At 40.4% G+C, this 23,317-nt stretch overlaps 1 protein-coding gene and 4 long non-coding RNA genes across 9 annotated transcripts; all 5 read left to right on the forward strand.

Annotated features, from left to right (window-relative positions):
* Nucleotides 1-430: 430 nt before the first annotated feature.
* On the forward strand, nt 431-7,581 carry LOC306915877 (uncharacterized protein). 5 transcript variants are annotated; one of them, XR_013788889.1, is made up of 7 exons: nt 431-601; nt 2,265-2,516; nt 2,951-4,866; nt 6,232-6,349; nt 6,488-6,560; nt 6,861-6,904; nt 7,059-7,581. XR_013788889.1 is itself a non-coding variant. In XM_079493537.1 (5 exons), exons 1-5 carry the CDS (start codon nt 4,857-4,859, stop codon nt 7,117-7,119), a joined length of 306 nt encoding a protein of 101 aa, XP_079349663.1. In that variant the 5' UTR covers nt 4,708-4,856; the 3' UTR covers nt 7,120-7,581. The 5 variants fall into 5 exon arrangements, 2 of the variants coding, with proteins under 2 accessions (XP_079349663.1, XP_079349664.1); XR_013788890.1 differs by having other exon boundaries at nt 432-626; nt 2,265-2,321; XR_013788891.1 differs by having other exon boundaries at nt 432-601; nt 2,265-2,321.
* Nucleotides 7,582-8,242: 661 nt separating this feature from the next.
* LOC306915881 lies at nt 8,243-11,660 on the forward strand. Its single transcript, XR_013788895.1, has 3 exons — nt 8,243-8,519; nt 9,500-9,751; nt 10,077-11,660. It is a non-coding gene; the product is annotated as an uncharacterized lncRNA (long non-coding RNA).
* Nucleotides 11,661-11,825: 165 nt separating this feature from the next.
* LOC306915879 lies at nt 11,826-14,791 on the forward strand. The gene is made up of 5 exons (XR_013788893.1): nt 11,826-11,976; nt 13,370-13,475; nt 13,612-13,678; nt 14,006-14,124; nt 14,275-14,791. It is a non-coding gene; the product is annotated as an uncharacterized lncRNA (long non-coding RNA).
* A 1,597-nt stretch (nt 14,792-16,388) lies between these two features.
* Nucleotides 16,389-19,666, forward strand: LOC306915882. The gene is made up of 3 exons (XR_013788896.1): nt 16,389-16,407; nt 17,730-17,981; nt 18,300-19,666. It is a non-coding gene; the product is annotated as an uncharacterized lncRNA (long non-coding RNA).
* Nucleotides 19,667-20,147: 481 nt separating this feature from the next.
* Nucleotides 20,148-23,087, forward strand: LOC306915878. Its single transcript, XR_013788892.1, has 5 exons — nt 20,148-20,307; nt 21,721-21,832; nt 21,971-21,995; nt 22,323-22,417; nt 22,569-23,087. It is a non-coding gene; the product is annotated as an uncharacterized lncRNA (long non-coding RNA).
* The last annotated feature ends 230 nt before the right edge of the window (nt 23,088-23,317 follow it).

Consider the following 23,317-nt stretch of genomic DNA (forward strand, 5'->3'; position numbering starts at 1 on the left):
TGTCCTGTAAAGCAACTTTGAGTATCTTGAAAAGCGCCATATAAATCATATTGAAAATTGTAGACACTGAAGAAAGTTAAAAAAAAAATATATACACACACACACACACACACAGCACTTGAGTAGGGTAGATACTTCTTGACACCAGTGCACCACTGAATAAAATGATTGAAGTTGACAATAGCCAATATTCAAGCTCAAAGCATGTCTTATCGTATCTGAGCTTGTTGATGAAAAAATAAAATCTTAGAACATTAATGAAAGATTTTGACGATGATTAATAACATGCTCCAGGTTGAAGGTGCTTTAATCATTAAAGCACCTTCAACCCATTAAAGTTGAATGGGTCTCTTGTCCCTGTAGTACTACATCCGTTGCTGCATGGGGCAGCAATGCGCCACAATGTATTCAAACCAAACAAAAGTATCCTAGCTCACTCGACCGACACTGCATGGTCTCACATGGACAACATTGGACACGTTTACAAAGACAAAGTAGTTTGTACTGTGTGCAACCACAGCTATAGTGTTTTACACCTTGTGAAATGGACATTTTGATGTTTCGTTGGAGATGCGACTGAAGCCCGCCTCGGGGTCGTCTGGTTAGTTATATTTAATTTTCAATAGGTAAAGTAGAAGTCGTTTGTCAATCTAATCTGAGCTTTTAAGTGTGTACATTTTCCGTAGTAATTACTCATGCTTCTGCTATTAATCTCGGAAAAGCTTGCCTCAATGTTGCCTTGTTTGACACCTAGGCTATAGTGTTCCTGTGTAATGTTACAGACCTGACACAACTTTCTCTTTAGACAGGAAGCAGGAGAAAAAATATATAGTTTTTGAGCCAAATACAAACATTGCTACAAAGAACTATATAGGCCTATATATATGCCTATCCCAGTCCATTCAGCCAAAAGTCAGAGCATTTCAAGTTTTTGCTGCCATTATTATTGTTGTGCTAGGCAAGCATATTGTGTGTATGACATTTTGCACTAGTTAAACTTGTGTGAAAGTGATTTAGGATGTATTGTTCTTATGCTAACATTTTACACAGCAATGTGGCTATGTGGGGTACTTAAGTTGTTGAACCTTCATTTCCATTAGTGCTGTGTGATTATGTACTGTAGCTGTTTAATCAGTGTTCTTTTTATTTTGAGTGTTTTTTGTTGTATTGGATTTGGTACAATTCATATGCTTGTAAAATTAATTTACCTCATTGTTACAGTTGCCAAACATATACTTACCCTAACCTTAAATGTATCCTACATTTATATTTACACTTACTTACTTCTACTCATTTTTACAAGCAACAATAATTACTGTACCTTTTTGTATGTTGTCTTTGCATTTTCACAACTGCATGCATCTTGAGTCAGCAATAAATATTTTGGAGCTTGAAGCATAATATCGTGACTCTCATGTCCTCTATGAATGGAGTTTTACTTGCTGTCTAATTATGGTTGCTAGTTAGCCCCTCTTGGAACCCTATGTTAAAGTTTTCTGACATTTTGATGACTTTAGACGTAGGGTCCCTTCCCACATGTTAAATATAATATACAACCCGATTTCCCGTCGCAACCGCCTTTGCTGCGCCGTGTGTGTGCTAGTTATTTGTTCCAAAAAAAGCATATATCTGCTATAGGAGCCAACGGAAACATAAATGAAACTTTCCTTTGTCGCAGAAGCCGTTAAGTATTTTTAAACTGTGCTTGACCATTTTGGCAGCTCTGAAATTCTCTCTTCGGTCCCTCCTTGTTGACATCTCGGTTGGCTAGCTGCGCCTACGAGGCGTGTAGGGAGGCGCAGCTAGCCAACCCCGAAGCTGGAGGCAGTACAATGGGATGTCAACAAGAGAGAATTTCAGAGCTGCCAAAACGGTCTGACAAAGATTAAAAATACTTAACGGCTTCTGCGCCAAAGGAAAGTTTCATTGATGTTTCCGTTGGCTCCTATAGCAGATATATGCTTCTTTTGGAATATGTCAGCATCACACACGAACAGCGCAGCAAAATCAAACGCAACGGTGTCATTGTGCGTTTGAGAATTATCATGTAGCTTTGCTTTGGTGATACCGGACCCTATGGTTTGGGGTCCAAAGGAGCTCAACCCGGGGGTCCGGAGACGGGCTAGTTGCTAGTGTGCTACACAGAGGACAGTATAGTATACACATAGAGTGCAGTCCCAGGTTATACCACGATGAGGGTGCCCCAAAACAAGAATGAATGTAATGGTACTTGATGTTAATCTTCTCATATCATGTCTCCTCAGACCACCAGCAGTGATAGCAGCAGGATGAACTCGGATGGGGGAGGCCGGCCAGTGGAGGTGGGCTCTCTGGTGGAGGTGATAGGCAAGGGGAATCGTGGGACAGTGGCTTATTTCGGCACCACACAATTTGCCCCAGGAAAATGGGTAGGTGTCATCCTGGATGAGCCCAAGGGAAAGAATGATGGCACGGTGAGGGGCAAACGCTACTTTACGTGTGAGGAGAACCATGGGATATTTGTCAGGCAGTCACAGGTAATAAGGCATGATTGTATTCCTTAAGCATGACTTCATACATCACATTCAAAACAATATTGTCTATTTTTGGTTTAATATTTTTTATTGAGTGAGGGTTACAACTTACAACAGAGGTATCTTTGACAGTTCACAGACCATAGTAGGCATTCTTCACCCCCCCCCCCCCCCCTCCCAAAGACACATTCTCTCTCTCACTCACACACTCACAATTTTACAATTTTAGGCATTTAGCAGACGGTCTTAATCCAGAGCGATTTACATTAAGCACACACACACACACACACACACACACACACACACACACACACAAAAGAACACTACAACAAGTTCATACTATGTTCCTATTGTTCATTTGTTTGCTTATGTCGGGCTATGGTGAAAGGTTTGGACTCAAAGTGTATGCTTTATTGTACTTGCCATCTCGCATACAGGTTGCTGCTGCTGGCGTGGTGAGCAGAGAAGCAGCATTGAGTGTACAGTGTACAGAACACTAGCCTGGCTAATAAGCCAGACTCGGCAGGCAATTTTTGTTTGCCAACGGCTTATTCGGTCTGGCTTATTAGCCAGGCTAGCAGAACACAGCCTCCCCGGCTTCAACAAGACTTCCCGGTCTCCTCATCATGGCCACTATGCTACTGCCTGGCCAGGGGAGTGCACCCTAAGATCCCAATTTAGTCATTATGCCACTTTTCCCCGCTGCTTGTCACTACTGGTGTACCCTACTTGCTCACCTACCAGTGTGAAGACCCACTGGGAGGGACATGTCGACTGTCCTACTCCCCCTGCTCAACATTACCCAGGCCATTTACAGATGCCGTGCATTGACAAAGATCACCCTTCCCGCCCGGCTCCCCTCCCCTGATCACGGTCACGAAGCCGCCAAGCTGAATGCTTGGTGAGGAGGTACTTTTTTGTGCTACCCGAGTGCAGCCTCTTTTTTGAGGGGCGCTGATGGATTCTTTTAATATTGTTGTTTATGAATGATTTTCATGTTCCATTATTGTCCAGAAATCATATCTTTCATGTCACTTTGGCTCTGAGTGCTTGTCCTATATGCACTCTCCCCAGTTAGATAACTCCTGTTTTTCATTTAATGGCCTTCAGTGGCACTATCTTACTTAACTCCTCACAAACATGTTTTCACATCCATTTGGCCTTGTGGTGTTCTCTACTACAGACACCCAGTCTCCCTCCTAAGAAACCTTCATTGCTCTCTTCACAAGTCTGAGTTTTGAACTACAAATTACTTGTATGACTACATTGCCCAATATTCATGTTTCCTGGACTTTCAGGAAATTACATCATCCCTAGAATTGACTCTACTCGGTGTAAGCACACCTAAGATTCCATGCGCGGACAAAAGAAGCTGTCTGCCAGCGTCTCTTCCGGGATTTTTGTACAGCTGGTGGATGGAAATGAAGCTCCAACCACGCGGCAGATTGTCGCGTCAGCCAGATTCCCGGAAAAGCTTGCTCCAGCTGTATTCTGCCACGTGGGTGGAGCTTCATTTCCATCCACCAGCTGTCTAAAAACCCGGAAGAGACGGCTGCGCACGGAAGCTTAGGTGTGCCCAGAGTGACTGTGGGCCTTTCTCATGGGCGGACATTGTCCCCATGACAACGGCAAATCGAGATAAACTGAACTATAAGGACTGTCTTCATTTTGTCATACGTTGAGAGACTTTCATTGCGAAATGGCTGTATTCTCTCCGAATACATGGCATAATTTAAAACCCACTCTCTCTGTCTGGAAAATCCTTCATTGCTTGGGACTGCATAATTATTCTTTTGGGTTCTAAAAGGTCTTTCTCTAAAGTATTTCTCATCTTTAAAGGTTTAATACCATACTAAACATTTCATAAAAGGTATTCCTGTTAAAGCTAATTCTAGACATTACAACTAGAAGGTTTATAACTATTTTGGGTGAATTACTATGGTATAGAGCACCAATTGTAATCGGATTACTTCCAGGGATATTCTACATTTTGGCTGACAGCCTGGTCCTTCCTTTCATCTGAGTTATCGAAGCTATTGTCGTGGTTTGAGTCTGTCTGTATTTCCACTTCGGCCACTCCCTCATCCCATTCCACACTTCAGTCCCAGTTACACACCTGGTTCCACTCTCATCAGCCCAGCCCATTACAAACCTGTGAACACTACTGCAATCAACCCACCACCTATAAGACTGGACTCATTGCACACACACCTTGTCGGATCATACATTCATGTCACGTTGTTGTACCTGGGAGCTCATCTTTTTATTTATCAGGTGCTATAGCCCCTCCTGTGCCCAGCTTTGTGTCTGTGTGTACCACGGAAATTATTTGACTGACTGAGCATGGACTTGGGTGAGATGATATTAAGTGCCCCTCACTTTACTTCACACTTTACTTCCTAATTCCTCTTATAACTAAATTGAAAATAAATTAATTTGCCCAGGGGTTCAATATTGATTTATTTTATTGAAGGGTGATTATCTTGACATGTTTTATTACAGATGAATTGTGTTATTCAGTGCATGCATTGTGTTACAAAACCTAAAACAATGCTCTTCCAGATAAACTAAAATGAACAGCGAAGAGACCAGCTTACCTAGGGCTTTGTGGTCTTCTGTGGTTCCAAAGCACACATGCTTTTGGAACTACAGAAGAAATCAGACACTTTACACTTACAGTAGGTAAGTTGGTCTGTTTTCTGTTCAGCATTGACAATGACCATGACAATGCATTGTTCTGTATAGATGTATATAATATACAGTATGTTTTACTGTATATACATATTGTGTTTCATTGTTTTTCAAATGTTTGAAGGTGTCTGATAAAAAGCTTAGCATTTTAATTCTGCAATTGAGAAAGTTTGTGTGCAAGTTTTATACCTGAATATTAATTTGCCTCCAGTCGCATCTTAAGACTGATTGGCAGTGTAGCTCTCCTATTTCATCACTTTACTACACCATGAATTGTTGTTGGTTTTCTTTTACCAGAAAACAAAGAATCTATGTGTGACACCCTATTCCCATTAAAACACTCCAGCCAGGGCTAAATTCGGCCATAGCCAATTGCCCAAATGTGCCCAAATATGACCATCACATTTGTGAAGACGGCTATGCCGTTTTTAGCCCAAGGGAGTGTTTTTCGTGCAAAACTCCCCATCTCATTCTGGACACAATACAAGATATCCCTGCTCACCCATCAATGCATCCACAGAAATGCCCCCCTCCCTCCACCTCAAGGAATTAGTCTCCCTGAAACCCTCGACCCGCACCCTCCGCTCCTCAAACACATACTGCCTCAACCCCGTCACGGCCAACCTGCGCACCATTGGTGACAGGGCCATCTGCGCCTTACAATAGCTGTGGCAACATCCAGGCAGTGGAAGAGAAAAAAATACTTGATTCTTGTTTGCATTTAAACAAACAATGTGCGGGAGTTTTTTTCTTCCACGTTTATCGACCCTAGTTTGGTTTTGATGCACCTGTTGTTTTATCTACAGTAGGTGTGCAAAAGTCTTGCTTGCTGACATTGCAAGCAGTGAACTTTTCTCCACTTTGTAGACTAACATACAAATGCAAAGGAAGTCTAAATGGATGAGGCGGGGAAATATTATATTGCAAAATGTAGTCAAATGAAAAGTAATTTGACAAATACTGTGATTAATAATTATTGCAGTTCAAATACTCTCTTTACTTTAACTTCTAACCTCTTGTACTCCAGATTACTTTCTGTTGGCCTTCTTTCTGTTGGTTGTCCCCGGCCTGGTTCTGGTCATTTTGGCGGCACTGTATGTCTTCAGGAGAGATTGTCTTCCTTGCCTTAAATCCAGGTGTCACAGGTAAACCTTGAACTCCATAATGTAACTTTAAACGTAAAAACTACAGTATTCGTTATGTTTTTTAGCAGTCAAGCATGTATTTACTTTCTCTCTCGCATCATTGTCGCATCAAACTATTTTGTACATTGTTTTATGTAGATCAAATCGTCAAGCAAATGGAAATGTTCAGGCCAGTCCCACACAGCCACCAATACAAGTTCCTCCTGCTAAGGTATTGTGAACAACAATGTATTTTGCCAACAACATACAAGCCAAGGTTTGTCCTTCATGGGTTGATGTCATAGACTGTAATGTAAAATATAACCAGGAACTTTAATCAGTGAAACTTATTTTTAACCCTAGAACAGATCATTCAAATGTTGTCACATCACAAGTTTACACCCAGTTGGTGAAATTATTTTGTAATGAGTAGTATGTATAAGCTACTTTTCTCTGTGATAATTGTATCTATGTTTTATAACGTGAAAAATGTAATGTTTTTGTTTTCCTTTTTTGATTTAATTGCTGACAGCCGGACATTCCACTACCTCTACCACTTTCCTCATCTCAAATTGGGTAGGAACTGATGGATAATTTCAATATGTATTCGATGTTAGCAAGTATTTTGGGTGATTTTGTTGTGATTCCACAAGAGCAGTACAGCTATGTGCACATTACTGCATAAGCGCCAACTGTTTTATTTGGCTGAATTTCCACACAAACCTGTCAGTTTCAGGTATGGATTACGGGATTACTGGGGAATGGATGCCAACGCCACTCAGTTTCCTTAGCGCCCTGGCGTTCCCCCCAGATATACACACTCCCCTCCGCCCCAGCAAGGCCCTGGGGTCACCAGAGCCATCCCATCCAAAGACATACCATAATGTTTTGTGCTCGTCTGACACAACTGCATTTTCTTTTAACCTCATCTATATTGCAAATTCATGGAGAGATGTTTGAAATGTTATCACTCAATGTTGTCTATTTAATAAGATGCATTTTTTTACAATGTGATATGACCTCTTGCCAGCACCTTTTATAAGGTGTAGCAACATGGTGATCAGATGAAGCCGGCTTATCCTTGTTCCTGGCATATGTAGTCATGAATTAAATGTTTTATATAAGTACTTTGTTATTTTCAAACAGAATTGTCGCAAGCTATTGTACATTTTATGCTATTGCATATTTTTAAAATATTTTAAGACTTGATTGTTAACTTTGTGAATTTTAATAAAACGGTATTAAGGATCTAATTTAAACCATCTCATTATCTATTAAGCCATATTTTTGTGATTGAAGGAAGTACTCACATGTTTTACTTAAAAGTAAAGGTACGGCAATGTAGATATACTTTGTTAGTAGAAGTCCTGTATTCAAAATGCACTTGAATAAAAGTACAAAGGTATTGGCATCAAAATATACTTCAAGTAAAAGTACTCATTGTGCAGAATGTCCCATTTTGCAAGTTCAAAATGTATAGCCTAAAGGATATTTTGAAAATAGATGATCTACAAGCTCACAAGCATTCTGAGCTTGTAGATTGCCATTTTCTAATAAAATTGCTATTTTGTCCTGTAAAGCAACTTTGAGTATCTTGAAAAGCGCCATATAAATCATATTGAAAATTGTAGACACTGAAGAAAGTTAAATAATACACACACACACACACACAGTACTTGAGTAGGGTAGCTACGTCTTGACACCAGTGCACCACTGAATAAAATGATTGAAGTTGACAATAGCCAATATTCAAGCTCAAAGCATGTCTTATCGTATCTGAGCTTGTTGATGAAAAAATAAAATCTTAGAACATTAATGAAAGATTTTGACGATGATTAATAACATGCTCCAGGTTGAAGGTGCTTTAATCATTAAAGCACCTTCAACCCATTAAAGTTGCATGGGTCTCTTGTCCCTGTAGTACTACATCCGTTGCTGCATGGGGCAGCAATGCTTCACGATGTATTGAAACCAAACAAAGGTATCCTAGCTCACTCGACCGACACTGCATGGTCTCACATGGACAACATTGGACACTTTTACAAAGACAAAGTAGTTTGTACTGTGTGCAACCACTACCACAGCTATAGTGTTTTACACCTTTGTGAAATGGACATTTTGATGTTTCGTTGGAGATGCGACTGAAGCCCGCCCCGAGGTCGTCTGGTTAGTTATATTTAATTTTCAATAGGTAAAGTAGAAGTCGTTTGTCAATCTAATCTGAGCTTTTAAGTGTGTACATTTTCCGTAGTAATTACTCATACTTCTGCTATTAATCTCGGAAAAGCTTGCCTCAATGTTGCCTTGTTTGACACCTAGGCTATAGTGTTCCTGTGTAATGTTACAGACCTGACACAACTTTCTCTTCAGACAGGAAGCAGGAGAAAAAAATTATAGTTTTTGAGCCAAATACAAACATTGCTACAAAGAACTATATAGGCCTATATGCCTATCCCAGTCCATTCAGCCAAAAGCCAGAGCATTTAAAGTTTTTGCTGCCATTATTATTGTTGTGCTAGGCAAGCATATTGTGTGTATGACATTTTGCACTTGTTAAACTTGTGTGAAAGTGATTTAGGATGTATTGTTCTTATGCTAACATTTTACACAGCAATGTGGCTATGTGGGGTACTTAAGTTGTTGAACCTTCATTTCCATTAGTGCTGTGTGATTATGTACTGTAGCTGTTTAATCAGTGTTATTTTAATTTTGAGTGTTTTTTGTTGTATTGGATTTGGTACAATTCATATGCTTGTAAAATTAATTTACCTCATTGTTACAGTTGCCAAACATATACTTACCCTAACCTTAAATGTATCCTACATTTATATTTACACTTACTTACTTCTACTCATTTTTACAAGCAACAATAATTACTGTACCTTTTTGTATGTTGTCTTTGCATTTTCTCCTCTTCACAACTGCATGCATCTTGAGTCAGCAATAAATATTTTGGAGCTTGAAGCATAATATCGTGACTCTCATGTCCTCTATGAATGGAGTTTTACTTGCTGTCTAATTATGGTTGCTAGTTTGCTACACAGAGGACAGTATAGTATACAATAATACACATAGAGTGCAGTCCCAGGTTATACCACGATGAGGGTGCCCCAAAACAAGAATGAATGTAATGGTACTTGATGTTAATCTTCTCATATCATGTCTCCTCAGACCACCAGCAGTGATAGCAGCAGGATGAACTCAGATGGGGGAGGCCGGCCAGTGGAGGTGGGCACTCTGGTGGAGGTGATAGGCAAGGGGAATCGTGGGACAGTGGCTTATTTCGGCACCACACAATTTGCCCCAGGAAAATGGGTAGGTGTCATCCTGGATGAGCCCAAGGGAAAGAATGATGGTACGGTGAGGGGAAAACGCTACTTTACGTGTGAGGAGAACCATGGGATATTTGTCAGGCAGTCACAGGTAATAAGGCATGATTGTATTCCTTAAGCATGACTTCATACATCACATTCAAAACAATATTGTCTATTTTTTGTTTAATATTTTTTATTGAGTGAGGGTTACAACAGAGGTATCTTTGACAGTTCACAGACCATAGTAGGCATTCTTCACCCCCCCTCCCAAAGACACATTATCTCTCTCTCTCACTCACACTCACACACACAAAAGAACACTATAATACGTTCATACTATGTTCCTTTTGTTCATTTGTTTGCTTATGTCGGGCTATGGTGAAAGGTTTGGACTCAAAGTGTATGCTTTATTGTACTTGCCATCTCGCATACAGGTTGCTGCTGCTGGCGTGGTGAGCAGAGAAGCAGCATTGAGTGTGCAGTGTACAGAACACTAGCCTGGCTAATAAGCCAGACTCGGCAGGCAATTTTTTTTTGCCAACGGCTGATTCGGTCTGGCTTATTAGCCAGGCTAACACAGCCTCCCCGGCTTCAACAAGACTTCCCGGTCTCCTCATCATGGCCACTATGCTACTGCCTGGCCAGGGGAGTGCACCCTAAGATCCCAATTTAGTAATTATACCACTTTTCCCGCTGCTTGTCACTACTGGTGTACCCTACTTGCTCACCTACCAGTGTGAAGACCCACTGGGAGGGACATGGCGCCTCTGTCCTACTCCCCCTGCTCAACATTACCCAGGCCATTTACAGATGCCGTGCATTGACAAAGATCACCCTTCCCGCCCGGCTCCCCTCCCCTGATCACGGGCAATTGTTTGTGTACAGTCACGAAGCCGCCAAGCTGAATGCTTGGTGAGGAGGTACTTTTTTGTGCTACCCGAGTGCAGCCTCTTTTTTGAGGGGCGCTGATGGATTATTTTAATATTGTTGTTTATGAATGATTTTCATGTTCCATTATTGTCCAGAAATCATATCTTTCATGTCACTTTGGCTCTGAGTGCTTGTCCTATATGCACTCTCCCCAGTTAGATAACTCCTGTTTTTCATTTAATGGCCTTCAGTGGCATCTCATTATCTCACTATCTTAGTTAACTCCTCACAAACATGTTTTCACATCCATTTGGCCTTGTGGTTTTCTCTACTACAGACACCCAGTCTCCCTCCTAAGAAACCTTCATTGCTCTCTTCACGAGTCTGAGTTTTGAACTACAAATTACTTGTATGACTACATTGCCCAATATTCATGTTTCCTGGACTTTCAGGAAATTACATCATCCCTAGAATTGACTCTACTCGGTGTAAGCACACCTAAGATTCCATGTGCGGACAAAAGAAGCTGTCTGCCAGCGTCTCTTCCGGGATGTTTGTACAGCTGGTGGATGGAAATGAAGCTCCAACCACGCGGCAGATTGCCGCGTCAGCCAGATTCCCGGAAAAGCTGCGCATGGAAGCTTAGGTGTGCCCAGAGTGACTGTGGACCTTTCTCATGGGCGGACATTGTCCCCATGACAACGGCAAATCGAGATAAACTGAACTATAAGGACTGTCTTCATTTTGTCATACGTTGAGAGACTTTCATTGCGAAATGGCTGTATGTGGATTTTCATCTTTCTCTCCGAATACATGGCATAACTTAAAACCCACTCTCTCTGTCTGGAAAATCCTTCATTGCTTGGGACTGCATAATTATTCTTTTGGGTTCTAAAAGGTATTTTTCTAAAGTATTTCTCATCTTTAAAGGTTTAATACCATACTAAACATTTCATAAAAGGTATTCCTGTTAAAGCTAATTCTAGACATTACAACTAGAAGGTTTATAACTATTTTGGGTGAATTACTATGGTATAAAGCTTAATGCCTGGGTTTTATGATTGAGCACCAATTGTAATCGGATTACTTCCAGGGATATTCTACATTTTGGCTGACAGCCTGGTCCTTCCTTTCATCTGAGTTATCGAAGCTATTGTCATGGTTTGAGTCTGTCTGTATTTCCACTTCGGCCACTCCCTCATCCCATTCCACACTTCAGTCCCAGTTACACACCTGGTTCCACTCTCATCAGCCCAGCCCATTACAAACCTGTGAACACTACTGCAATCAACCCACCACCTATAAGACTGGACTCATTGCACACACACCTTGTCGGATCATACATTCATGTCACGTTGTTGTACCTGGGAGCTCATCTTTTTATTTATCAGGTGCTATAGCCCTGCCTGTGCCCAGCTTTGTGTGTACCACGGAAATTATTTGATTGACTGAGCATGGGATGTGGTGAGATGATATTAAGTGCCCCTCACTTTACTTCACACTTTACTTCCTAATTCCTCTTATAACTAAATTGAAAATAAATGAATTTGCCCAGGGGTTCAATATTGATTTATTTTATTGAAGGGTGATGATCTTGACATGTTTTATTACAGATGAATTGTGTTATTCAGTGCATGCATTGTGTTACAAAACCTAAAACAATGCTCAGTGTTACTGGAGAGTATATCTGTGGTACACATGGTGTTCTTCCAGATAAACTAAAATGAACAGCGAAGAGACCAGCTTACCTAGGGCTTTGTGGTCTTCTGTGGTTCCAAAGCACATGCTTTTGGAACTACAGAAGAAATCGGACACTTTACACTTACAGTAGGTAAGTTGGTCTGTTTTCTGTTCAGCATTGACAATGACCATGACAATGCATTGTTCTGTATAGATGTATATAATATACAGTATGTTTTACTGTATATACATATTGTGTTAAATTGTTTTTCAAATGTTTGAAGGTGTCTGATAAAAAGCTTAGCATTTTAATTCTGCAATTGAGAGTTTGTGCAAGTTTTATACCTGAATATTAATTTGCCTCCAGTCGCATCTTAAGACTGATTGGCAGTGTAGCTCTCCTATTTCATCACTTTACGACACCATGAATTGTTGTTGGTTTTCTTTTACCAGAAAACAATGAATCTATGTGACACCCTATTCCCATTAAAACACTCCAGCCAGGGCTAAATTCGGCCATAGCCAATTGCCCAAATATGACCATTTGTGAAGACTGCTATGCCGTTTTTAGCCCAAGGAGTGTTTTTCGTGCAAAACTCCCCATCTCATTCTGGACACAATACAAGATATCCCTGCTCACCCATCAATGCATCCACAGAAATACCCCCCTCCCTCCCGCCCTCCACCTCAAGGAATTAGTCTCCCTGAAACCCTCGACCCGCACCCTCCGCTCCTCAAACACATACACTGCCTCAAACCCGTCACGGCCAACCTGCGCACCATTGGTGACAGGGCCTTCTGCGCCTTACAATAGCTGTGGCAACAATAGCTGTGGCAACATCCAGGCAGTGGAAGAGAAACAAATACTTGATTCTTGTTTGCATTTAAACAAACGCTGTGCGGGAGTTTTTTCTTCCACGTTTATTGACCCTAGTTTGGTTTTGATGCACCTGATTTATCTTTATCTACAGTAGGTGTGCAAAAGTCTTGCTTGCTGACATTGCAAGCAGTAAACTTTGCTCCACTGTGTAGACTAACATACAAATGCAAAGGAAGTCTAAATGGATGAGGCGGGGAAAGCTGTGCAAATGAGTTATATAGTCAAATGAAAAGTAATTTGACAAATACTATGTGATTAATAATTATTGCAGTTCAAATACTATCTTTACTCTCTTAGGAATGGCCTGTTTATCTTTCTTTTGGTTGGTTGTCCCCGGCCTGGTTCTGGTCATTTTGGCACTACTGTATGTCTTCTGGATAGGTAATCCTTGCCTTAAATCCAGGTAAACCTTGAACTCCATAATGTAACTTTAAACGTAATAACTACAGTATTCGTTATGTTTTTTAGCAGTCAAGCATGTATTTACTGTCTCTCGCATCATTGTCGCATCAAACTATTTTATACATTGTTTTATGTAGATCAAATCGTCAAGCAAATGTTCAGGCCAGTCCCACACAGCCACCAATACAAGTTCCTCCTGCTAAGGTATCGTGAACAACAATGTATTTTGCCAACAACATACAAGCCAAGGTTTTTCCTTCATGGGTTGATGACATAGACTGTAATGTGACGTCCATGTCATTTTGTAATGTAAAATATAACCAGGAACTTTAATCAGTGAAACTTATTTTTAACCCTAGAACAGATCATTCAAATGTTGTTGTCACATCACAAGTTTAAACCCAGTTGGTGAAATGATTTTGTAATGAGTAGTATGTATAAGCTACTTTTCTCAGTGATAATTGTAATTGTGTATTCTAATGTGAAAAATGTAATGTTTTTGTTTTCCTTTTTTGATTTAATTGCTGACAGCCGGACATTCCACTCGATGCCTCCGTTTTAAATCCGTTTTAAATCCGCAATTAAATCCGTTTTTGATTTAATTGCTGACAGCCGGACATTCCACTCGATGCCTCATCTCAAATTCCAGGGTAGGAACTGATGGATAATTTCAATATGTATTCGATGTTAGCAAGTATGATGATTTTGTTGTGATTCCACAAGAGCAGTACAGCTATGTGCACATTACTGCATAAGCGCCAACTGTTTTATTTGGCTGAATTTCCACACGAACCTGTCAGTTTCAGGTATGGAGCACTGGATCACTAGAATGTGGATGCCAACGCCACTCAGCCTCCTCAGCGCCCTGGCATTCCCCCCAGATATACACACTCGCCTCTGCCCCAGCAAGGCCCTGGGGTCACCAGAGCCATCCCATCCAAAGACATACTATAATGTTTTGTGCTCGTCTGACACAACTGCATTTTCTTTTAACCTCATCTATATTGCAAATTCATGGAGAGATGTTTGAAATGTTATCACTCAATGTTGTCTATTTAATAAGATGCATTTCTTTACACTGATATGACCTCTTGCCAGCACCTTTAAAGGTGTAGCAACATGGTGATCAGATGAAGCCGGCTTATCCTTGTTCCTGGAATATGTAGTCATGAATTAAATGTTTTATATAAGTACTTTGTTATTTTCAAACAGAATTGTCGCAAGCTATTGTACATTTTATGCTATTGCACATTTTTAAAATATTTTAAGACTTGATTGTTAACTTTGTGAATTGTAATAAAACAGTATAGGATCTAATTTGAACCATCTCATTATTTATTAAGCCATATTTTTGTGATGGAAGGAAGTACTCACATGTTTTACTTAAAAGTAAAGGTACGGCAATGTAGATATACTTTGTTAGTAGAAGTCCTGTATTCAAAATGCACTTAAATATAAGTACAAAGGTATTGGCATCAAAATATACTTCAAGTAAAAGTACTCATTGTGCAGAATGTCCCATTTTGCAAGTTCAAAATGTATATCCTAAAAGATATTTTGAAAATAGCTGATCTACAAGCTCACAAGCATTCTGAGCTTGATTGTCATTTTCTAATAACATTGCTATTATTGTCCTGTAAAGCAACTTTGAGTATCTTGAAAAGCAGAAAGAAAAAGTTAAAACATAATATACACACAGTACTTGAGTAGGGTATAGATACTTCTTGACACCAGTGAATACAATTATTGAAGTTGACAATAGCCAATATTCAAGCTCAAAGCATGTCTTATCGTATCTGAGCTTGTTGAAGAAAAAAGAAAATCTTAGAACATTAATGCAAGATTTTGATGATGATTAATAACATGCTCCATGTTGAAGGTGCTTTGATCATTAAAGCACCTCGCTTCAACCCATTAAAGGTCTCTTGTCCCTGTACTACATCCGTTGCTGCATGGGGCAGCAATGCGCCACAATGTATTCAAACCAAACAAAAGTATCCTAGCTCACTCAACCAACACTGCATGGTCTCACATGGACAACATTGGACACGTTTACAAAGAAAAAGTAGTTTGTACTGTGTGCAACCACTATATATAACCACAGCTAGTGTTTTACACCTTTGTGAAATGGACATTTTGAGGTTTCGTTGGAGATGCGACTGAAGCCCGCCCCGGGGTTTGATTGATTGAAATATTTATTAACAGTTTGCAGATTACAGTATGGCTACATTTCAAGCACAAACTCAATACAAAGGCTGTTAACTGTGAGTGGACAACCCAATTAAGCATTACACTTGTTTACAAGAGGGTCCACCATGTTCAATTCATCAAAACATTTAGAGACGTACAAATAGACACTTCTATATAGACAAAGAACGGAACAGGAATTCATCATAATGGAGGTAAAAAGGGAAAAGAAACATATACAGTGAGGGAAAAAGGGGGGGGGGGGATTCAGATTTTACGGGGGCCAGTTTCGAATTGCAGCAATCCGTAGGTGCCCTTTGAGAGCGGTTTTGAAGGAGTCAAGGGATTCGCCTGTCTTAATGACTGTTGGTAGGGCGTTCCACATTTTGGTGGCATAGGAGCGAAAATAATTTAGTCCCTTGTTTGTGTCGAATCTGGGTTGTACATGGTTCGTTGCACTCCCTCTGGTGTTGTGGGTGTGGACTTTGTTAACATTAAGGAAGTATCTAGACAGGTACATGGGTATCTTGGTGGTGTATCGAATCTTGTGGACCAGACCCATTGCAAGATGCTGTACTCTGTCGTCGACCCTAAGCCATTCCAGCCTGTCAAAGTGGGCAGGGGTGAGGTGAGTTCGGGGGGTGAGGCCAAGTAGGAGCCTGACCAGTTTGTTTTGGGAAGTCTGGAGCCTAGTTTTCAGGGCCTTTAGTCATCTGGATAGTTACCGTATATTTCATTTTCAATAGGTAAAGTAGAAGTTGTTTGTCAATCTAATCTGAGTTTTTAAGTGTGTACATTTTCCGTAGTAATTACTCATACTTCTGCTATTAATCTCGGAAAAGCTTGCCTCAATGTGACACCTAGGCTATAGTGTTCCTGTGTTACAGAGTCACAGACCTGACACAACTTTCTCTTTAGACAGGAAGCAGGAGAAAAAAATTATAGTTTTTGAGCCAAATACAAACATTGCTACAAAGAACTATATAGGCCTATATGCCTATCCCAGTCCATTCAGCCAAAAGCAGGAGCATTTAAAGTTTTTGCTGCCATTATTATTGTTGTGCTAGGCAAGCATATTGTGTGTATGACATTTTGCACTTGTGAAAGTGATTTAGGATGTATTGTTCTTATGCTAACATTTTACACAGCAAAGTGGCTATGTGGTTGTTGAACCTTCATTTCCATTGGTGCTGTGTGATTAATGTACTGTAGCTGTTTAATCAGTGTTATTTTTATTTTGAGTGTTTTTTGTATTGGATTTGGTACTATTCATATGCTTGTTACAGTTGCCAAACATATACTTACCCTAACCTTAAATGTATCCTACATTTATATTTATACTTACTTATTTCTACTAATTTTTACAAGCATCAATAATTACCGTACCTTTTTGTATGTTGTCTTTGGATTTTCACCTCTTCACAACATCTGGAGTCAGCAATAAATATTTTGGAGCTTGAAGCATAATATTGTGACTCTCATGTCCTCTATGAATGGAGTTTTACTTGCTGTCTAATTATGGTTGCTAGTTTGCTACACCGAGGACAGTATAGAATACACATAGAGTGCAGTCCCAGGTTATACCACGATGAGGGTGCCCCAAAACAAGAATGAATGTAATTTACAATTTACAATTTAGGCATTTAGCAGACGCTCTTAATCCAGAGCGACTTACATTAAGCAATAACAAAAAGCATGGCATACATCACATGTATAAAAAGTAGTTATCATGAATCATGCGTAAACTAAGAACGTAACAGTGGAGTAAATGGTACATTTTTTTTATTTTTTTTTATAGCGCCTTTATCCAAGGCGCTTTACATAGATTGTGCATTACATTCACCCATTCACACACACATTCATACACCGATTGCGGCGGAAGCCATGCAAGGTACCAACCAGCACATCGGGAGCAATTTGGGGTTCAGTGTCTTGCCCAAGGACACTTCGACCTGTAGACAGGAGGAGCCGGGATTCGAACCGCCGACCCATGGATCATTGGACAACCTTGATTGGACAATCAAGTAATGGTACTTGATGTTAATCTTCTCATATCATGTCTCCTCAGACCACCAGCAGTGATAGCAGCAGGATGAACTCAGATGGGGGAGGCCGGCCAGTGGAGGTGGGCACTCTGGTGGAGGTGATAGGCAAGGGGAATCGTGGGACAGTGGCTTATTTCGGCACCACACAATTTGCCCCAGGAAAATGGGTAGGTGTCATCCTGGATGAGCCCAAGGGAAAGAATGATGGCACGGTGAGGGGCAAACGCTACTTTACGTGTGAGGAGAACCATGGGATATTTGTCAGGCAGTCACAGGTAATAGCATGATTTTATTCCTTAAGCATGACTTCATACATCACATTCAAAACAATATTGTCTATTTTTTGTTTAATATTTTTTATTGAGTGAGGGTTACAACAGAGGTATCTTTGACAGTTCACAGACCATAGTAGGCATTCTTCACCCCCCCCTCCCAAAGACACATTCTCTCTCTCTCTCACTCACACACTCACACACACAAAATAACACGTTCATACTATGTTCCTTTTGTTCATTTGTTTGCTTATGTCGGGCTATGGTGAAAGGTTTGGACTCAAAGTGTATGCTTTATTGTACTTGCCATCTCGCATACAGGTTGCTGCTGCTGGCGTGGTGAGCAGAGAAGCAGCATTTAGTGTACAGTGTACAGAACACTAGCCTGGCTAATAAGCCAGACTCGGCAGGCTTTTTTTTTTGCCAACGGCTGATTCGGTCTGGCTTATTAGCCAGGCTAGCAGAACACAGCCTCCCCGGCTTCAACAAGACTTCCCGGTCTCCTCATCATGGCCACTATGCTACTGCCTGGCCAGGGGAGTGCACCCTAAGATCCCAATTTAGTAATTATGCCACTTTTTCCTGCTGCTTGTCACTACTGGTGTACCCTACTTGCTCACCTACCAGTGTGAAGACCCACTGGGAGGGACATGGCGCCTCTGTCCTACTCCCCCTGCTCAACATTACCCAGGCCATTTACAGATGCCGTGCATTGACAAAGATCACCCTTCCCGCCCGGCTCCCCTCCCCTGATCACGGGCAATTGTTTGTGTACAGTCACGAAGCCGCCAAGCTGAATGCTTGGTGAGGAGGTACTTTTTTGTGCTACCCGAGTGCAGCCTCTTTTTTGAGGGGCGCTGATGGATTATTTTAATATTGTTGTTTATGAATGATTTTCATGTTCCATTATTGTCCAGAAATCATATCTTTCATGTCACTTTGGCTCTGAGTGCTTGTCCTATATGCACTCTCCCCAGTTAGATAACTCCTGTTTTTCATTTAATGGCCTTCAGTGGCACCTCATTATGTCACTATCTTAGTTTGAGTGTTTTTCCACTGTCTCCTCACAAACATGTTTTCACATCCATTTGGCCTTGTGGTGTTCTCTACTACAGACACCCAGTCTCCCTCCTAAGAAACCTTTATTGCTCTCTTCATGAGTCTGAGTTTTGAACTACAAATTACTTGTATGACTACATTGCCCAATATTCATGTTTCCTGGACTTTCAGGAAATGACATCATCCCTAGAATTGACTCTACTCGGTGTAAGCACACCTAAGATTCCATGTGCGGACAAAAGAAGCTGTCTGCCAGCATCTCTTCCGGGATTTTTGTACAGCTGGTGGATGGAAATGAAGCTCCAACCACGCGGCAGATTGCCGCGTCAGCCAGATTCCCGGAAAAGCTTGCTCCAGCTGCATTCTGCCACGTGGGTGGAGCTTCATTTCCATCCACCAGCTGTCTAAAAACCCGGAAGAGACGGCTGCGCATGGAAGCTTAGGTGTGCCCAGAGTGACTGTGGGCCTTTCTCATGGGCGGACATTGTCCCCATGACAACGGCAAATCGAGATAAACTGAACTATAAGGACTGTCTTCATTTTGTCATACGTTGAGAGACTTTCATTGCGAAATGGCTGTATGTGGATTTTCATCTTTCTCTCCGAATACATGGCATAACTTAAAAACCCACTCTCTCTGTCTGGAAAATCCTTCATTGCTTGGGACTGCATAATTATTATTTTGGGTTCTAAAAGGTATTTTTCTAAAGTATTTCTCATCTTTAAATGTTTAATACCATACTAAACATTTCATAAAAGGTATTCCTGTTAAAGCTAATTCTAGACATTACAACTAGAAGGTTTATAACTATTTTGGGTGAATTACTATGGTATAAAGCTTAATGCCTGGGTTTTATGATTGAGCACCAATTGTAATCAGATTACTTCCAGGGATATTCTACATTTTGGCTGACAGCCTGGTCCTTCCTTTCATCTGAGTTATCGAAGCTATTGTCATGGTTTGAGTCTGTCTGTATTTCCACTTCGGCCACTCCCTCATCCCATTCCACACTTCAGTCCCAGTTACACACCTGGTTCCACTCTCATCAGCCCAGCCCATTACAAACCTGTGAACACTACTGCAATCAACCCACCACCTATAAGACTGGACTCATTGCACACACAACTTGTCGGATCATACATTCATGTCACGTTGTTGTACCTGGGAGCTCATCTTTTTATTTATCAGGTGCTATAGCCCCTCCTGTGCCCAGCTTTGTGTGTGTGTGTGTACCACGGAAATTATTTGATTGACTGAGCATGGAATGTGGTGAGATGATATTAAGTGCCCCTCACTTTACTTCACACTTTACTTCCTAATTCCTCTTATAACTATTGAAAATAAATTAATTTGCCCAGGGGTTCAATATTGATTTATTTTGTTGAAGGGTGGTGATCTTGACATGTTTTATTACAGATGAATTGTGTTATTCAGTGCATTGTGTTACAAAACTTAAAACAATGCTCAGCGTTAATGGAGAGTATATCTGTGGTACACATGGTGTTCTTCCAGATAAACTAAAATGAACAGTGAAGAGACCAGCTTACCTAGGGCTTTGTGGTGTCTTCTGTGGTTCCAAAGCACACATGCTTTTGGAACTACAGAAGAAATCGGACACTTTACACTTACAGTAGGTAAGTTGGTCTGTTTTCTGTTCAGCATTGACAATGACCATGACAATGCATTGTTCTGTATAGATGTATATAATATACAGTATGTTTTACTGTATATACAAATTGTGTTAAATTGTTTTTCAAATGTTTGAAGGTGTCTGATAAAAAGCTTAGCATTTTAATTCTGCAATTGAGAAAGTTTGTGTGCAAGTTTTATACCTGAATATTAATTTGCCTCCAGTCGCATCTTAAGACTGATTGGCAGTGTAGCTCTCCTATTTCATCACTTTACGACACCATGAATTGTTGTTGGTTTTCTTTTACCAGAAAACAAAGAATCTATGTGTGACACCCTATTCCCATTAAAACACTCCAGCCAGGGCTAAATTCGGCCATAGCCAATTGCCCAAATATGACCATTTGTGAAGACGGCTATGCCGTTTTTAGCCCAAGGAGTGTTTTTTTGTGCAAAACTCCCCATCTCATTCTGGACACAATACAAGATATCCCTGCTCACCCATCAATGCATCCACAGAAATGCCCCCCTCCCTCCACCTCAAGGAATTAGTCTCCCTGAAACCCTCGACCCGCACCCTCCTCTCCTCAAACACATACACTGCCTCAAACCCGTCACGGCCAACCTGCGCACCATTGGTGACAGGGCCTTCTGCGCCTTACAATAGCTGTGGCAACAATAGCTGTGGCAACATCCAGGCAGTGGAAGAGAAAAAAATACTTGATTCTTGTTTGCATTTAAACAAACGCTGTGCTGGAGTTTTTTCTTCCACGTTTATCGACCCTAGTTTGGTTTTGATGCACCTGTTTTATCTACAGTAGGTGTGCAAAAGTCTTGCTTGCTGACATTGCAAGCAGTAAACTTTGCTCCACTGTGTAGACTAACATACAAATGCAAAGGAAGTCTAAATGGATGAGGCGGGGAAAGCTGTGCAAATGGGTTATATTGCGAAATATAGTCAAATGAAAAGTAATTTGACAAATACTGTGTGATTAATAATTCTTGCAGTTCAAATACTATCTTTACTTTAACTTCTAACCTCTTGTACTCCAGATTACTCTCTTAGGTTGTTGATCTTCTTTCTGTTGGTTGTCCCCAGCCTGTTTCTGGTCATTTTTGCACTACTGTATGTCTTCAGGAGAGATTCTCCTTGCCTTAAATCCAGGTAAACCTTGAACTCCATAATGTAACTTTAAACGTAAAAACTACAGTATTCGTTATGTTTTTTAGCAGTCAAGCATGTATTTACTGTCTCTCTCGCATCATTGTCGCATCAAACTATTTTATACATTGTTTTATGTAGATCAAATCGTCAAGCAAATGTTCAGGTCAGTCCCACACAGCCACCAATACAAGTTCCTCCTGCTAAGGTATCGTGAACAACAATGTCTTTTGCCAACAACATACAAGCCAAGGTCATGTCATTTTGTAATGTAAAATATAACCAGGAACTTTAATCAGTGAAACTTATTTTTAACCCTAGAACAGATCATTCAAATGTTGTTGTCACATCACAAGTTTAAACCCAGTTGGTGAAATTATTTTTTAATGAGTAGTATGTATAAGCTACTTTTCTCCGTGATAATTGTAATTGTGTATTATAATGTGAAGAATGTAATGTTTTTGTTTTCCTTTTTTGATTTAATTGCTGACAGCCGGACATTCCACTCGAGGCCTTAGCTGTTTTCCGTTTTTGATTTAATTGCTGACAGCCGGACATTCCACTCGATGCCTCATCTCAAATTCCAGGGTAGGAACTGATGGATAATTTCAATATGTATTCGATGTTAGCAAGTATGATGATTTTGTTGTGATTCCACAAGAGCAGTACAGCTATGTGCACATTACTGCATAAGCGCCAACTGTTTTTATTTGGCTGAATTTCCACACGAACCTGTCAGTTTCAGGTATGGAGCACTGGATCACTAGAATGTGGATGCCAACGCCACTCAGCCTCCTCAGCGCCCTGGCATTCCCCCCAGATATACACACTCGCCTCTGCCCCAGCAAGGCCCTGGGGTCACCAGAGCCATCCCATCCAAAGACATACTATAATGTTTTGTGCTCGTCTGACACAACTGCATTTTCTTTTAACCTCATCTATATTGCAAATTTATGGAGAGATGTTTGAAATGTTATCACTCAATGTTGTCTATTTAATAAGATGCATTTCTTTACACTGATATGACCTCTTGCCAGCACCTTTAAAGGTGTAGCAACATGGTGATCAGATGAAGCCGGCTTATCCTTGTTCCTGGAATATGTAGTCATGAATTAAATGTTTTATATAAGTACTTTGTTATTTTCAAACAGAATTGTCGCAAGCAATTGTACATTTTATGCTATTGCACATTTTTTAAATATTTTAAGACTTGATTGTTAACTTTGTGAATTGTAATAAAACGGTATTAAGGATCTAATTTGAACCCATCTCATTATTTATTAAGCCATATTTTTGTGATGGAAGGAAGTACTCGCATGTTTTACTTAAAAGTAAAGGTACGGCAATGTAGATATACTTTGTTAGTAGAAGTCCTGTATTCAAAATGCACTTAAATATAAGTACAAAGGTATTGGCATCAAAATATACTTCAAGTAAAAGTACTCATTGTGCAGAATGTCCCATTTTGCAAGTTCAAAATGTATAGCC

The sequence above is a fragment of the Electrona antarctica genome (genome assembly GCF_951216825.1).
Source record: "Electrona antarctica genome assembly, chromosome: 22".
Taxonomy (NCBI): Eukaryota; Metazoa; Chordata; class Actinopteri; order Myctophiformes; family Myctophidae; genus Electrona; species Electrona antarctica.